At 49.2% G+C, this 16,238-nt stretch overlaps 1 protein-coding gene across 1 annotated transcript; it reads left to right on the top strand.

Annotated features, from left to right (window-relative positions):
- Positions 1–4,915: 4,915 nt before the first annotated feature.
- Positions 4,916–15,279, top strand: GINS2 (GINS complex subunit 2). The gene is made up of 5 exons (XM_023229017.3): positions 4,916–5,100; positions 6,339–6,453; positions 11,247–11,346; positions 14,264–14,390; positions 14,595–15,279. Exons 1-5 carry the CDS (start codon positions 5,011–5,013, stop codon positions 14,718–14,720), a joined length of 558 nt encoding a protein of 185 aa, XP_023084785.1. The 5' UTR covers positions 4,916–5,010; the 3' UTR covers positions 14,721–15,279.
- Positions 15,280–16,238: the final 959 nt, after the last annotated feature.

The raw sequence follows: 16,238 nt of genomic DNA, 5'->3' as shown, positions 1-16,238 counted from the left end.
GCATAGCATGGTGACTACAGTTAATAATCATGTATTGTCTACTTCAGTACTTCAGAATAGCTAAAAGAGTATATTTTAAATGTTCTTACCATAGAAAAATAAGAAATATTGAAGGGGATGGATAGGTTAATCCACCTGACTCGGTCAGTCCACAATGTACACCTGTGTCAAAACATCACGGTACCCAGTAAATATGTGTCATTATGGTCAATTAAAAATGAAAGAAAACATAAAATGCAAAACAAAAACACTTCTATGTGCATCTCCTGGCACCTGTATTAAGCTCAACTTGAGTTCATACTGACGTCTCCAACCCTAATTCATCTCCATGGGAATCATTCCGGCTTTCTAGGGGAGGCGTTTTACAGAACAGAGAATGATGCTGGGAGGCCTCCGACCTCCCCATCTTAAGTAGCAGTCCCACCTCCACCACTGCCGTCTTCCGCTCCCCTTTGGTTTCCTTCTGTTGACTCTGTTTCCCCCACCCTGAGGCCAGGTGGGAGGACTGGCATTCAGCTGGGTGCTGGGAGTGGCTCAGAGCTGGACCAGATTGGGGCAAATCACTTCACCGGTATTCTCAATCATAAAAACCTCTTGGGAGCTTCTTGAGTGTGCTGTGTACCTGGGCCTACCCCGGATTTGTCAATCAGAAAGTCTGAGCCTGAGGCTTAGAGAGGGGCATTTTTCAAAACAACTTTCTAGGCCGGGCGTGGTGGTTCACGCCTCTAATCCCAGCACTTTGGGAGGCCGAGGTGGGTGGACTGCTGGAGTCCAAGGGTTGTTTGAGACCAGTCTGAGCAACATGGCAAAAACCTGTCTCTACCAAAAACAAAAAATACAAAAATTAGCTGGGTGTGGTGGCATATCTGTAGTCCCAGCTACTTGGGAGGACGAGGTAGGAGGATGATTTGAGCTGCTGTAAGCTGAGATTGTACCACTGCACTCCAGTCTGGGTGACAGACCCCATCTCAAAAATTAAAAACAGGCCGGGCACAGTGGCTCATGCCTGTAATCCCAGCACTTTGGGAGGCCAAGTGGGGCAGATCAAGAGGTCGAGATTGAGACCAGCCTGGCCAACATGGTGAAACCCCATCTCTACTAAAAATACAAAAATTGGGCCGGGTGCAGTGGCTCATGCCTGTAATCCCAGCACTTTGGGAGGCCGAGGTGGGCGGATCACGAGGTCAGTAGATTGAGACCATCCTGGCTAACACGATGAAACTGTAGAGATGGGGTCTTGGCATGTTGCCTAGGCTGATCTCAAACTCCTGGCCTCAAGTGATCCTTCTGCCTGTTCTCTACTAAAAATACAAAAAATTAGCTGGGTGTGGTGGCGGGCACCTGTAGTCCCAGCTACCCGGGAGATTGAGGCAGGAGAATGGTGTGAACCCGGAAGGCAGAGCTTGCAGTGAGCCAAGATCCCGCCACTGCACTCCAGCCTGGGAGACAGAGCGAGACTGTGTCTCAAAATAAAATAAAATAATTAATTAATTAAAAAACAAACAAAACAGCTTTATTGAGGCATAATTCACATACTATAAAATTCCCCCTTTTAAAGTGTACAATTCAGTGGTTTTTAGTATATTTACAGATTTGTGCAATGATCACCACTATCTAATTCCAGAACATTTCTGTCACCCCAGAAAGAAACCTTGTACCCCTAACTCCTCATTCCCCCTCCTCCAGCCCCTGGCAACCACTAATTCACTTTCTGTTTCTATGGATCTACCTATTTTGGACATTTCATAGGAATGGAATCATATCATATGTGGACTTTTGTGTCTGACTTATTTCACTCAGCATAACATTTTGTTTTGTTTGAGACTGAGTCTCGCTCTGTCAACCAAGCTGGAGTACAGTGGTGCAATCATGGTTCACTGCAGCCTCCACTTCCCAGGCTGAAGCAATCCTTTCACCTCAACCTCCTTAGTAGCTGGGACTACAGGTGTGTGTCTGTGTCAGTGTGCTGGGCTTTTTTTTTTTTTTCTTTTGAGACAGAGTGCTGGAGTGCAGTGGCATGATCTTGGCTCACTGAAACCTCCACTTCCCAGGTTTAAGTGATTCTCCTGCCTCAGCCTCCCGAGTAGTTAGGACTACAGGTGCGTGCCACCACACCTGGCTAATTTTTGTATTTTAGTAGAGACAGGGTTTCACCATATTGGCCAGGCTGGTCTTGAACTCTTGACCTCATGATCCTCCCTTCCAAAGACCTCGTCTTGGCCTTCCAAAGTGCTAGGATTACAGGTGTGAGCCACCACGTCCTGCCTTTTTTTTTTTTTTTTTTATGTGGAGATGGTATCTCACTATGTTGCCTAGGCTGGTTTCGAACTCCTGGGCTCAAGTGATCCTCCCATCTCAGCCTCCCAAAGTGCTGGGATTACAGGTGTGAACCACCGCTGGTATCACATTTTTGAGGTTCATCCACGTTGTAGTGTGTACCAGGACTTCATTATGATTTGCAGCCGAATACTACTCCATCGTATGAATAGGCACCATTTATCCAGACATCAGTGGGTGGCCACTGGGCTGTTTCCACATTTTGACTATTATAAATCGTGCTGCCATGAAGGGAAAGACACAAGTCCACCAAGTGATTCTCACGCATTCAGGCTTGAGGCATCAGGAGAGCACCCTTTTGCAATCTGTAAAGCTGCACACTTTCCCATCCTGTTGTTTCCAAAGCCCGGTGAGGCTAGCGGCAGCCCTGGCTCCATTTTACAGATAAGGACACCGAGGTTCCGTGATGTGGACAGCCAGGCTCCGGTAGCCCTTCTAGCCATCCCACAGCAACCTCTCTGAACCTCGGCTTTCTCATCTTTTCCTTTGCTCTTTTATAGGCTGGACAAATTAGGAAGTGAACCCTCGTCAGCTTCGGAACACAAATATTTGCCAGTGAAGAAAACATTCCCTCATTAATCAAAACCGGGACAGGCTGGCACATATGTCTGCAGCCGCCTCAGGGAGGTTCTGTTTTAGGAGGGGCCAGGTGGCCCACAGCTCCCCCTCCTCCCTGAACACTGCAGGCTCCTTCTCTTCCTACTTCATTTTGAAGATGCAGAGACAGGGGTTTAGAGTGGTCACTTGCCCTTGGTCACACAGCATCCAGAGTGACCTTTTATTTCTTCTCTTCAAGCATATTTGTTTTTTCTCTCTTTTTTTTTGTTGTTTTTTTTTTGAGACGGAGTCTCGCTCTGTTGCCCAGGCTGGAGTGCAGTGGCCGGATCTCAGCTCACTGCAAGCTCCGCCTCCCGGGTTTACGCCATTCTCCTGCCTCAGCCTCCCGAGTAGCTGGGACTACAGGCACCCGCCACCTCGCCCGGCTAGTTTTTTGTATTTTTTAGTAGAGACGGGGGGTTTCACTGTGTTAGCCAGGATGGTCTCGATCTCCTGACCTCGTGATCCACCCATCTCGGCCTCCCAAAGTGCTAGGATTACAGGCTTGAGCCACCGCGCCCGGCCTTCCCTTTTGTTTTTATATTTGTTTATTTTAATAGAGATGGGGTCTTGGCATATTGCCTAGGCTGATCTCAAACTCCTGGCCTCAAGGGATCCTTCTGCCTCTGCCTCCCAAAGTGCTGGGATGACAGGCTGCCTGGCCAAGAGTATGTGTCTTCACATATGAACGTAACTCAGCGAGAACTCCAGGTCTGTAAAGGACAACTTCCAAGGCAGATACACAACAGACACGGCTTTGTGAGCAGCCCTGTGAGCTTTACGGCTTTATTTCACCTTCCTGGGGCTTCAGGGAGGTCAGAGACGAGAGCACCTGGTTAGCTGGGGGAGGGGGCAGGGGAGCAGGGGTGGCTTTCCTGCTGCAATTCCAAACCCTGGAATCCTCGTGTCTCCTGTGATTTTTCTCGGGGCCTAATCATCAGGGTTTTAAATTCGACTGCAGTCGTAGACTAGCACTTCACCTCCAGGAAGCTTTTCCGGCCATGACCACCGCATCAAAATCACCTGGCCCTGGATGAAATTCAGCTGTCCTCCCCACGACTCCTGAATCCCAACTCCCAGGAGCGTGCAAACAATGGGCACCTGCGAGGGGATTCTGACACAGGTGAGCTCCAGACACCGCTCTGGCTTCACCTGCGCCCACTGTGCAGGGGCAGCCGGGCCAGCGAGCAGGTGAGTATTTGCTCAGGTGGTGCCAACCTGCCGCTCCTGTCTCATCTGGGACTCCTGCCGAAGTGCACATTCTGAGCCCCTGCTCTGAAGTGTCCGTATTGGAAGCTGTGGGATGGGATGTAGGAATCTGCATTTTTATAGATTTTTTAAACAATGTGTGCAGAGAGGGGAGAAGATTGTGAAATTAATGGAAACAAGGTCTTCCCTCATCGCTCTGTCAGCCCAGGTGATGCCTAGTCCCGGGCCCCGTGCTGAGTTTGGGCCAATAAATGCAGGTACTCCTGGTCTGGCACGATGGCTCACACCTGTAATCCCAGCACTTTGGGAGGTCGAGGTGGGAGGATCGCTTGAGGCCAGAAGTTCAAGACCAGCCTGAGCAACATAGCGAGATCCCAAATCCAAGAAAAGTTATTTAAAAATTAAAATAAAATAAATGCTTTCACTCTTGGTCCCATGCAGAACGCCGGCGTAGAAGCAGCCCGGAACCCCACCCCCGGCTCTTGACTAGGGCTGTTTGCGGCGGGCGCCAGCGGGGAGGCGAAAGGACACCAAAGCCGCAGGGGGTCCTGACAGGGCCAGGTGCTCGCTCACGGGCGGGGCGGAGCCGGGGAGGGGGCGGGGCCTGTCCGCGGGCCGGGGCGGGGCCGGCGCTCAGCCTCCCTTGGCCTTGCCAGTCCGTGGGCTCTATGCGACCGCGGTCTCCGCCCCCGCCGCCCGCAGACAGCGCCTATAGGCTGTCGACCGCGTTCCTATAGGCTGGCGCAGGCCGTCTTCCGGCCAGGGCGGGCTCCCGCCGTGGCGGGAAAACGGCGGCCACGGCGCCTCCTCCGGGACGCTGAGGAACCCGAGGAGACCGTGAGGCTCTGGCCCGCCGCTCGCGCTGCCATGGACGCTGCCGAGGTCGAGTTCCTCGCCGAGAAGGAGCTGGTTACCATTATCCCCAACTTCAGTCTGGACAAGATCTACCTCATAGGGGTGAGGCCCGGGCCCGCCGTGGGGCGCAGGGCGGACGCCGAGGGGAGGGGAGGCCGGGCTGGGCGCGTCCGGGGCTCCCGCGTGGCCTTCAGAGCCGGGGTCGCGGGCTCGCCCTGCTCCCGCATCTGCGGAGGCCACCACTCTGCGCTTGGCTCGCCCACCGCAGTTCCCGCTTCTCGGATGAGGAAAGCGAGGCTGCTCTCGTTTGCCAGTGGCCCCGAACGCCTGGGTTTACAGGGCTTTTTTGGTTTGTTTTTTGATTTTTGAGACGGTCTCGCTCTGTCGCCCAGGCTGGAGTGCAGTGGCGCGATCTAGGCTCACTGCAACCTCTGCCTCCCGGGTTCAAGCGATTCCCCTGCCTCAGCCTCCCAAGTAGCTGGGACTACAGGCGCCCGCCACCACGCCAGGCTAATTTTTGTATTTTTGGTAGAGACGGGTTTCACCATGTTTGGCCAGGCTGGTCTCGAACTCCTGACCTCATGAGCCACCCGCCTCGGTCTTCCAAAGTGCTGGGATGACAGGCGTGAGCCACTGCCCCCGTCTTGTTTATTTGGTAGAGATGGGGCTGGCCTCGAACTCCTGGGCTCCCCCAGGCGATCCTCCCACCTCCGCCTTCCAAAGTGCTGGGATTGTGGGCAAGAGTCTGCTTTACCTCTGTTTGTTTTTGTCTTTATTTTTGAGATGGAGTTTCGCTCTATCGCCCAGGCTGGAGTGCAGTGGCGCCATCTCAGCTCACTGCAGCCTCCGCCTCCCGGGTTCAGGTGATTCTCCTGCCTCAGCCTCCTGAGTAGCTGGGATTGTCAGCCACCGCGCCCGCCCGGCTTTGCGTTTTTAGTATAAGGGAGGCACCTTGGCGCTGGGAGTCCTGGAGAAGGAGGGCAGGCTCTGTACCTGCCCAGACCCACCTCCCCGCACCCCAGGACCCCAGCATTGGGTGTGTGAAACCTGTTCTGGAGTTGGAGGGTGCAGGCGGGAGAGGGAGCACCCCCGACCCACTCCGGGGGGGATTTACATCCCCCTCCGTGGAAAGGCCAGAAGGACTGTGCTCCACGCTCGCGGGTGTCTCGAGCCGCTTAGGAGGTGCTTTGTTCTGAGTCTGATAACAGTTGGGTTTTTATTATTTGCATTTGGACTTCAGCCTCTGCAATGCCTTGCCTCTTATTTGATAGCAGTGACGCACAGTAATGCTTTTTTTTGTTCTTTTTAAATCTTACGGGGAATTGTTTTACTTTTGTCAGGGGGACCTGGGGCCTTTTAACCCTGGTTTACCAGTGGAAGTGCCCCTGTGGCTGGCAATTAACCTGAAACAAAGACAGAAATGTCGCCTGCTCCCTCCAGAGTGGATGGACGTAGGTAAGGATGTAGTGGAGACTGGTTGACGAGTGGGTGGGGCTGGGCTTGGGATGATACCCTCTCCCAAGCGGAGGAGGCATGGGGCCTCCTTCCTGACTAGGTCCGTGCTTCCTCTGTTCTGTTATCCACTGTCCAGCTGAAAGGAATACTTCCAGATTCACCTCTCAGCAGAGTCTGCTAACCAGAGTTGCTAATGTCATGTTAGGTTTTGGTGTGGGTGAAAATTGTAGTTTATTTTTTGAGACGGGTCTGACCCCATCACCCAGGCTGGAGAGCAATGGTGCAATCTCGGCTCACTGCAGCCTTCACCTCCTGGGTTCAAGTGATCCTCCTGCCTCAGCCTCCCAAGTAGCTGGGACCACTGGCGTGTGCCACCACACCCTGCTAGTTTTTGCGTTTTTGTAGAGATGGGGTCTTGCCATGTTGCCCAGGCTGGTCTCAAACTCCTGGGGTCAAGCGATCTGGCCACCTTGGCAGATCTGCTGGGATTACAGGTGTGAGCCACTGTGCCCAGCCTATATTTTAATGTAGGATATTTCAATTTGCTTTAAAATAAATATATGACCTTAAAGAAGCATTTGTTTTAAATTTTTAAAAGTTAAGTATAGATTAGCATGTTGAGAAGCAGTTAAACAGAATGCATGAAAATAATATATCACAAAAGGGTCGAATGTTATTCAGCTATAAAAAGGAATGGAATTCTGATACATGCTACTGCATGGATGAACCTGAAACATCTTAAACATCTTGCTGAATGAAAGAAACCAGGCACAAAAGACCACACACTGTATCATTCCATTTCTATCAACTGTCTAGAATAGGCAAATCAATAGAGACAATAGATTACTAGTTGCTTAAGTACGGCAGTCTTGCTTTGGGTGATGGAGGGATTGTGGAGTTTCTTTTTGGCATGATGAAAATTGGGATTGATTGAGGTAATGGTTGCCTAAGTCTGAATATACTAAACACCATTGACTTGTACACTTTGTTTTTAATAGCCCGCAAGTGCTACTAAAACTTGTATGTATGTGTATATATATATTTATTTATTTATTTTTTAGTGGAGATGGGGTCTTGCTATGTTGCCCAGGCTGGTCTCAAACTCCTGGACTCAAGTGATCCTCTCAGAGTGCTTGTATTACAGATGTGAGTTGTTGTCCCGTCCAGAAGGCTTTTTTTTAGCAGAGAGACCCACCAGGCCTGGCTCCATTAGTGCAGCATCCTCTCCAGGCCCCTTGTTTAAAATCAGTCTCTGGCAATTTCGTTCCACCCAGACCCGAGGTGATACATGGCAAGGGCCTGTCTTATCGCAGGCAGAGTCAGAAGGTGTGGAGAGTTCACCTTGAGCTTTTTGCGTGGGCTGGAGCCGTATTGTGGGAAGAGTGAGGCACCAGTCTGTAGACCCTACCCAATAGCCTGCTGCCTCCTGACTTCTGCACCACAGATAAGTCCTGCCTGTTCTGGGCCGGGCACGGTGACTCACGCCTGTAATCCTAGCACTTTGGGAGGCTGAGATGGGCGGATCACCTGAGGTCAGGAGTTCAAGACCAGCCTGGCCAACATCGCGAAACCCCGTCTCTACTAAAAAATAGAAAAATTAGTTGGGCATGGTAGTGGGCGCCTGTAATTCCAGCTACTTGGGAGGCTGAGACAGGGAGAATTGCTTGAACCCGGGAGGCAGAAGTTGTAGTGAGCCGAGATCATGCCATTGCACTCCAGCCTGGGAGACACAGCGAGACTCCGTCTCAGGAAGTAAAAAAAAAAAAAAAATTCTGCCTGTTCTGGGACTTCATTTAAATGGAATAATCTAGTATGTCATTTTTTTTGTTTATGACTTGTGTTATCTAACACTGTTTTTGAGATTTACCTGTTGATGTTCTCGACACTGGGACACAGAGCTCAGCTCCCAACCCCTTTCTCCATGACCTAAACTCATATCCACACTATATCGTTAGTTCTTCCGTTGCTGGATACTCTCCATACTATATATTTGTTCACCGATTCTTCTGTTGGTAGATATTTGGGATTTTCATTTTTGGCTTCTAAAAAACATTGAGAGACAGGATTTCTCTGTTGCCCAGGCTGGATTGCAGTGGTTATTCATAGGTGTGATCCTATTAGTGCACTGCAGCCTCCAACTCCTGGGCTCAAGCTATCCTCCCGTCTCAGCCTCTCTAATAGCTGGGACTACAGGTGTGCACCAATGTGCCCAGCTCATTTCTGGCTTTTGAGACAGAGTCTCGCTCTGATGTCCAGGCTGGAGTGCAGTGACTTGATCATGGCTCACTGCAGCCTCCACCTCCTGGGCTCAAGCGATCCTCCCACTTCTGCTTCTTGAGTAGCTGGGACTACAGGTGTATACCATCACACTCAGCTAATTTTTATAGAGACAGAGTCTCACTTTGTTGCTCAGACTGGTTTTGATCTCCTGGGCTTCCACCTCGGTCTCCCAAAGTGCTGGGATTACAAGTGTGAGTCACTGTGCCTGGCTCATTATGGCCATTAATAAGGCTTTTGTGAATATTCTTGTCCAAGTCTTTTTATGGATATGTTTTTTTCTCTTGGGTAAATAAACACCTAGAATGATGGACTTGCTGGATCTTAGGGTTAATGCTTAACTTTGTAAGTAACGGCCACCTGGTTCTTCAAAGCAGCTGAGCCTTTATCCTACAAGAAATATGAGTTCCTATTGTTCCATGTCCTGGCCAAAAATTTTGTTTGTATCTTTATTTGCTAGAAAGGTGGACTAGAGGTGTTTCATAAGCTGATTCAGATGTTAATGAAAGGATCATTCTTCTGTGTAGAGAAGGTCCGTGTGATAGGAGCAGAGCAGGGAATGAATCCAGGCAAGCACTGAGGGTGGCCTCTAGCTGATGGAGGTAGGAGATGTGGTGGGCGTCTAGGTGTGTTTTGAAGGAAGCAGCAGCAAGATTGGCTGAAGGACTGGCCATGGGGTGTGAGGGAGAAGAGTGAAAGCTGACAGCCAGGCTGTTGGCTGGAGGCCCAGAAGGAGAGGGAGTTGCTGTCTCCTGAGGTGGGAGGCTGCAGGAGCAGGCTGTGGGCTGCAGTGGGTATCAGGAGTTGGGGTTTGAACTGTTGTGCTTTCTGGATATCCAGAGGGAGGTTACGGCAGCAATGAGATTATTGAGTCAGGAGTTAGGACTCAGGGGCTGATGGGAGTATAAATTTGGAGGTCTTTCTGAGCATGTGGGTGGTATTTGGATGAGGTGGTGTGGATATGAGTTTAGGTAGTGGAGAAAGGGGTTGCAAGCTGAGCTCTGTGTCCCAGTGTCGAGAGGTCAGGAGGAATTGCCAAGAGACAAAAAGGGGAGCCTAGTGCGTTCAGAAGAAAGCTCAGAGGGGTGTCCTGGGAGGGCCTTCTTTTTAAGGCAGTATCTATTAGTGTGTTTGGGAGGATCAAGCAGGGAGGGGACAGTGATCATTCAAGAGCATGAGAGCTGCTGGAGTGCCTTCCTGTGCAGGTGAGAGGGTCCAGGACACCTGGAAGGCTGGTCCTCGAGTGCATAGAAGCTACGCAGGGAGTTTGGGGGATGGGGTGGCATGTGGGTCACACTCAGCTGAGTGTCAGGTGAGAGGTGGGTGTTGGGTTGAGGTGGTGCTGGTGGCAATGAAGAGAGGGAAGAGAGGGTGAGTAGACCAAGGAAACTGGGCCAGGATTGCAGGACAGCACTAAGGGCCCTGGGGATGGGTGGTTGGCCCTTTCAGAGGGACCCTGCAGCGTAGCTGTGCTCCGTGCTTGTCCCTTAGCTACGTTCCACAGTCCACACCCAGGACAGGTTTCTCTGCAGAGGGGGAGGGCTGAGGGAACTGGAGCATGTGTGAGAACAGTGCTGGTGCTGGTGGAATTGGACACAGCTGTTTGATTCTAGACGCTGGGCTTTAACCCCTCTAGGATACCATGCCTCCTCCCGGCTGGGTTGGCTTAACCCTCCTAGGATATTGTATCATGCCCAGGCTAGGGTGCCTTAACCCCTAGGATATTGTATCGCTCCTAGGCTAGGGTGGCTCAGCCCCCTAGGATATTATATCACACCCAGGCTAGGGTGGCTCTAGTTTTGTAAGTTGTCTTGCTGCCTTCTGAACAAGGCTTAGTATAAATAAATTTAAGTCACTGACTACTTTGATCACTTATTGCATCAAAGGCAAAATACTGACCAGGTATGGTGACTCACTCCTATAATCCCAGCACTTTGAGAGGCTGAGGCAGGACGATCACTTGAGCTTAGGAGTTTGAGACCAGCCCGGGCAACATTGTGAGACCTCGTCTCTACAAAAAATAAAAAAATTAGCTAGTTATGGTGGCATGTGCCTGTGATCTCAGCTACTCCTTGGGAGGCTGAGACAGGAGGATTGCTTGAGCCCGGGAGGTTGAAGCTGCAGTGAGCTGTGATGTTGCCACTGCACTCCAGCCTGGCATGAGAGAGAGACCGTCTCCAAAAAAAAAAAAAAAAAAAAAAAAGAAAAAAATGCAGTAAAGGTAAAGTACTTTGCTGTTTCCCTAAAAAAGAAAATCAAAAACAAAAAACACAACAAACATCAAACTTTTGACTCTAACATTCTTTTTAGGAATATGTTCTGTAGGCCAAAGCAGTGACAAAAATTTACCTTTTGGAGAGAAAGTTTCAAGGAGGCCTCAAATCATCTAGTTAATGATACAAATGTTGTCCCAAAATATTTTTTCATGTATTTGCTAGATAATATAGGCACTAGGTAAATTTGGAAGGTTTAATAAATATCTATGATGGTAAAATGTATTAACTTTTAAATTTCAGAAAAGTTGGAGAAGATGAGGGATCATGAACGAAAGGAAGAAACTTTTACCCCAATGCCCAGCCCTTACTACATGGAACTTACCAAGCTCCTGTTAAATCAGTAAGTAGATCTCACCTCTTTGAGGCCACACCCAAGACTGGATGGACTCGCCATGCCCTTCCTCCAACCCTCGCCTTTTCCTCTCTGCTTCTTTGCTTATTGCCTCAGTAAGTGGCAGCACTGGCCACCCTGTTTCTCAGGTCAGCGACCAGAGGTCATCTGTGTACACACACCTGCCAGGTGTACTCTGTCTCTGTGTGTCTTTCTCTCTGCTCTTTCCCTTTCTCTCTCATTTTTCCTCTTTTCCACCCCCTGGTGAAGCCCTTGGCTCTTTTTGTTCTGCCTCACATCACTCGACATGGGACCCCAGTGTGAGCCACCAGTATCTCACAGAATCGGCAGTAGCCATTTTTTGCCACGTATGTGTTTTATTTAGCACAGCTTTACTCCTGTTTCTCCTTGTAGTAGGTGGATTTGAGTTTTTTTGTGTCTTTCGCAGGAAAGGCCAGAGGACTCACATTTGCCTCTGCCCTTGGTTTACAGGAAAGCCCACTTCCTGGCAAAATCATGCTGTAGTAACCCTGTAGCTTGTTTGCCTTCATCCATACTGGCTCCTCAGCTTCCCATTCGTTCTTCACATCACAGCCAGAGTGGCCTTTGAAAGGCAGAACTGCCATGTGACTCCCTGCTTAAAATCCTCAGTCTTCCCTCTAGTCTAAAGTCCTGAGCCTAGTGTTCAAGCAGTGTGCAGCCTGGTGCGTGCTCCCCCTCCCTCTTTCACCCTCTCTTACAGCTCTTTCCTCTGCTTCTGGAGGGCTGGGGCTCACACTGGCCCCTGTCACTTCTTTAAGAATTCTGACTTTGCATATACTGTTCACTGCCGTGTAAGTCTGTCCTTTCCCCGCTCCTGCTCACCTCTGCTGGTTAGTATAACATGTCTCTTCTGGGTTCAGCATACATGTTCTCTTGGCAGCTCTACATGTTGCTATGGCATTTGCCAGCTGTAATTTTCTTGTTTGTCTGGCTGTGCCATCACATGTACCCATTCTAAATGGGCAGGGACTGGGTCTCGTATGCATATGTCCCCAGCGAGATGCCTGGGGCTCATGTTTGTTGAGTGAAAGAGTGAAATTAGTAAAGAAGGCAGACAAGTGGATAATTTTGCTTGGGAGATACTTAGAATGTCATTTGTACAATGTCAAGCTTCTGAAGCCCCCTGGGCATCCTTTAACTGGGTTCAAGAGCAGAACTAGAACAAAGCATTGGGACACTAGTATTACTGCATGCTGCAGAGCAGCAGGAAGGCCTGGGGGCCCACCGAATGGCACTGCTGAATTTAAAGGAAGACTTGGGGACACAGCATGGGCTTGTGCTTAGGCTGATATGAGGCTGCAGTCAGCCCATGAATTTCATAAAAAGCCGAGAACCAGCAATGCACCAAGCAGTGGCGTTTGTCCCATAGGCCTGGTTCCTGGTGTGGGTGGGGGAGAGATGTGGGCCTGGGAGCCCATAGTGAATCTTCAGTGTGACCAATGCTTTTGACAGTCCATCAGAGCACAGTAGGCCAAGTGGTGCCAGAGAGGGCGCATAGAGGTTTGCTGGGAGGGCAGACTTGTCGGAGGTGGATGGTAGGAGAGAGGGCAGTGAGGCAGGAGGAGCTGATGTGCTCTGGCACAGAGTGTGAAGGACCTGGTGTAGCCAGGCAAGCAGAGGTATTTGAGCATGTGTAGTACATTCGTGGGAGCAGGGGAGTGGAGGCATAGATTCTGCTGCAGTGGCCAGCCCCTGGGAGGGGCATGTGGCCTCAGAGGGACCTGAGAGAGACTGCGGTGGTGGTGGGGACAGTAGCTGGAAGGGAGAGGATCTATAAACAGGCTAGGTAAGAATTTGGCATTAGCTAGGTGAGGGGGCCTATTCATGTTTTGTTTTTGAAGTTCAATATCTATGTAGTTTTTATGAAAAACCTTGTTTTATAATTCATTCGGTTAAGGGACTTAATTTTACATTTGTTCTGCAGTAAAGTTGACAAGGAGTTGGGGTCTGTTGTTCTTTAACCTGCTATTCAGAGCACAAGATCTAAATGTTTGGGGGTTTATAAATAACACTCACCACATAAATTTTGTACCAGTGATTTTTGCCTCTTACTAATCAGGAGTTATTTGTAGCATATATAGAGAGAATGTCTAGCGTAACCTGTAATGCCTAGCGACGAACAATATTTGCTTCTGCTTTTATCTTGTAGTTTTTCTTCCAAGGTTAGTTTAAAATATTTCACAAAGGGAGCCTCAACTTTGTGAAAGCCTTCCTTCAGCCCTTGCTGACTTTGAGCTTCTAGCCAGAATTTTGCTATGTGTAGGTGTGCTCGCTGTATACTAATTTGCAGTTTCTTCTGTGTGATTTTTGAACATTGTTTTTGTCTTCTCTGAAGAGCAGGAGAGTCCCTTCCCTTCAGGGCTTTTATGAGGATAGAAATGCCAGGTAAAGTGCTGAGCCCAGTACCTGGCATGGAGCTGGTGTTCTGCTTCTTTAGGCTGTAAGCCCTGGATTCCTGGTGGGGAATAGGGAGATCTGCTCAATGTAAATAAGGAGCAATAGAACTCGACCTTTGAGCCAGCCCTTGAAACCGATTCCTTGTAGATGGAGGTTATGCAGCACAGAACGCTGTTATCCTGAGACAGAGGGTTCTGAATTAGAGCTGATTCTCTACTAATTTTCTTAGGTAAACAGAAGTCCTGTTCAGCAGCCTGCCATGGGATAGTTACTGTGAGCAAAAGAAACACCATGTGGATCACTGCCGAATGTCCTTGGCACCAAGCTTAACTGCTACACATCTTTACATCCTAAAGTTGAAAACAAAGCAAAACAGACTTGCTGAGTCTGGAATAGCTGGAGTATTTTGCCTGAAAAGAGCCACTCTATCCAGCATTGCCTCAGCTTATCAAGTGTTCCCTGACTGACTTACCCCTTGCTCCTTTAGTGCTTCAGACAACATCCCGAAGGCAGATGAAATCCGGACCCTGGTCAAGGATATGTGGGACACTCGTATAGCCAAACTCCGAGTGTCTGCTGACAGCTTTGTGAGACAGCAGGAGGCACATGCCAAGGTAGGTGCCGCCTCACCTGGGTGCTAGTGGCCTTGATGCTGCATAATTTCACATGGCCTCCTGTCTGCTGAGGCTATTACAGGCAGGCATTACTAGCTGTGCTTTTTAGAAAGTTCATTGGTTTCTTATTTTTATTCGGTAGAGTTTACCTTTTTCTCAAAATCAAAAACTCCTTGGCCAACTTGGTCTGTTTTCTTGTTTTAGCTGGATAACTTGACCTTGATGGAGATCAACACCAGCGGGACTTTCCTCACACAAGCGCTCAACCACATGTACAAACTCCGCACAAACCTCCAGCCTTCGGAGAGTACTCAGTCTCAGGACTTCTAGAGAAAGGCCTGGTGCAGGCGGCTTGCTGGGGGATGTGAGTGCTGGGGATGTGAGTGCTCAGGACGTGATGAGGTACTCGTGGTTCTGGAGCTCTAGAAACACTTTGAATGCATGACAAACATGTGATGGTGCAAGGAATGGATTCAGGACATTGTTGGAGAAGCAACAAGTTTGTGATTGGTCCTTAAAACTTAGCTCCCTGGGACATTCTTCAATTCCACATCTGTTTTTAGAAACCAGCCTTTTTTTTTTTTTTTCCCCTTTTGAGAAAGAAAAAAGCTTTAGGCAAATAAGTTATTCTCCCTAGCAGAGCCACATAGGTCTCCTGCGTGGAATCTGTCACACTTGGGCAAGTGTTCAGTGACTGATACGGCAGGAGTGGCCATGTGGCCCACAGCTTTTTTTCTGCCTTCTTGATCCTGGTTTCGAAATGGGCTGAATTTGGACTCTCCTGGAGGTGGCTCACAGGGAAGGATGGCAGATGGTGCAGCTAACAATGCTGACCAGTGCTTTTCCTCTAAGCCCTGATGCACAATAAACATGGACCCAACCTAACTCTTGAGTCTTTAGGTTTTTGTCCTGCGTAACTACCAAGTAAAAGGACTGCGCCTGTGGCTTAGATGACTCAGTAAACTAAACTGAGGCACACAGCAGTCAACTGGAAACTGCAAACCAACACCTGGGGTGTCTCGTTCTCTTGGCTACTTCTAGCTCAGGTTTAATGGGTTTCTTATCAAGAGGAGAGTCAGGAAAAAAAATGAAACCAATGTATTGAGCACGAGTGACACTTAAGACAATGCTAGAAGAAAAGTCAGACTTTTAACGCTGCCCTGATGCATTTAGGGAAGGATTCTTTGTTGTAGGTAACAGTGGGCTCAGGGGAAATTATTTTTTTCCTAAGAGAAAATTACTTAATTTGTAGCATTTTGGAATTGTTAGGTCCTTTACAGAAATTACATTGCCTTGAGAGATGAAATGATTGACCAGCATCATGCAATGGATAGAAGGTTCTGTAACCAGTTTTAAAAAAAAACTTTAATTTTTGGCCAGGCACAGTGGCTCACGCCTGTAATCCCAGCACTCTGGGAGGCCGAGGCGGGTGGATCACAAGGTCAGGATATTGAGACTACCCTGGCTAACATGGTGAAACCCCGTCTCTATTAAAACACACACAAAAAAATTTGCCAGGTGTGGTGGCACGTGCCTATAGTCGCAGCTACTCGGGAGGCTGAGGCAGGAGAACGGCTTGAACCCGAGAGGCAGAGGTTGTAGTGACCCAAATCGCGCCACTGTACGAGAGCAAGACTCCATCTCAAACAAATTTTTAACTTTGTTTTTAGACAGGGTCTTGTTCTGTCACCCAGGCTGCAGTAGAATGGGGTGATCGTAGCTCACTGCAGCCTCCAACTCCTGGGTTCATGCAGTCCTCCCACCACAGCCTCCCAAAGCACTGGGGTTGCAAGCATGAGCCGGCATGCCTGGCCAGCCTATTTTTGGCTGGACACCAGTGGGCCAAAA

Source organism: Piliocolobus tephrosceles, chromosome 17 (genome assembly GCF_002776525.5).
Source record: "Piliocolobus tephrosceles isolate RC106 chromosome 17, ASM277652v3, whole genome shotgun sequence".
NCBI classification, from domain to species: Eukaryota; Metazoa; Chordata; class Mammalia; order Primates; family Cercopithecidae; genus Piliocolobus; species Piliocolobus tephrosceles.
This window is presented reverse-complemented; position numbering and strand designations above follow the sequence as displayed.

Bases quoted from the DNA above. Each gene is read 5' to 3' on its own strand.
- GINS2 (XM_023229017.3), top strand. From the start codon at position 5,011: ATGGACGCTGCCGAGGTCGAGTTCCTCGCCGAGAAGGAGCTGGTTACC. The intron at 6,454-11,246 runs GTAAGGATGTAG...TTTAAATTTCAG, and splicing joins TCCAGAGTGGATGGACGTAG to AAAAGTTGGAGAAGATGAGG. The intron at 11,347-14,263 runs GTAAGTAGATCT...TTGCTCCTTTAG, and splicing joins ACCAAGCTCCTGTTAAATCA to TGCTTCAGACAACATCCCGA.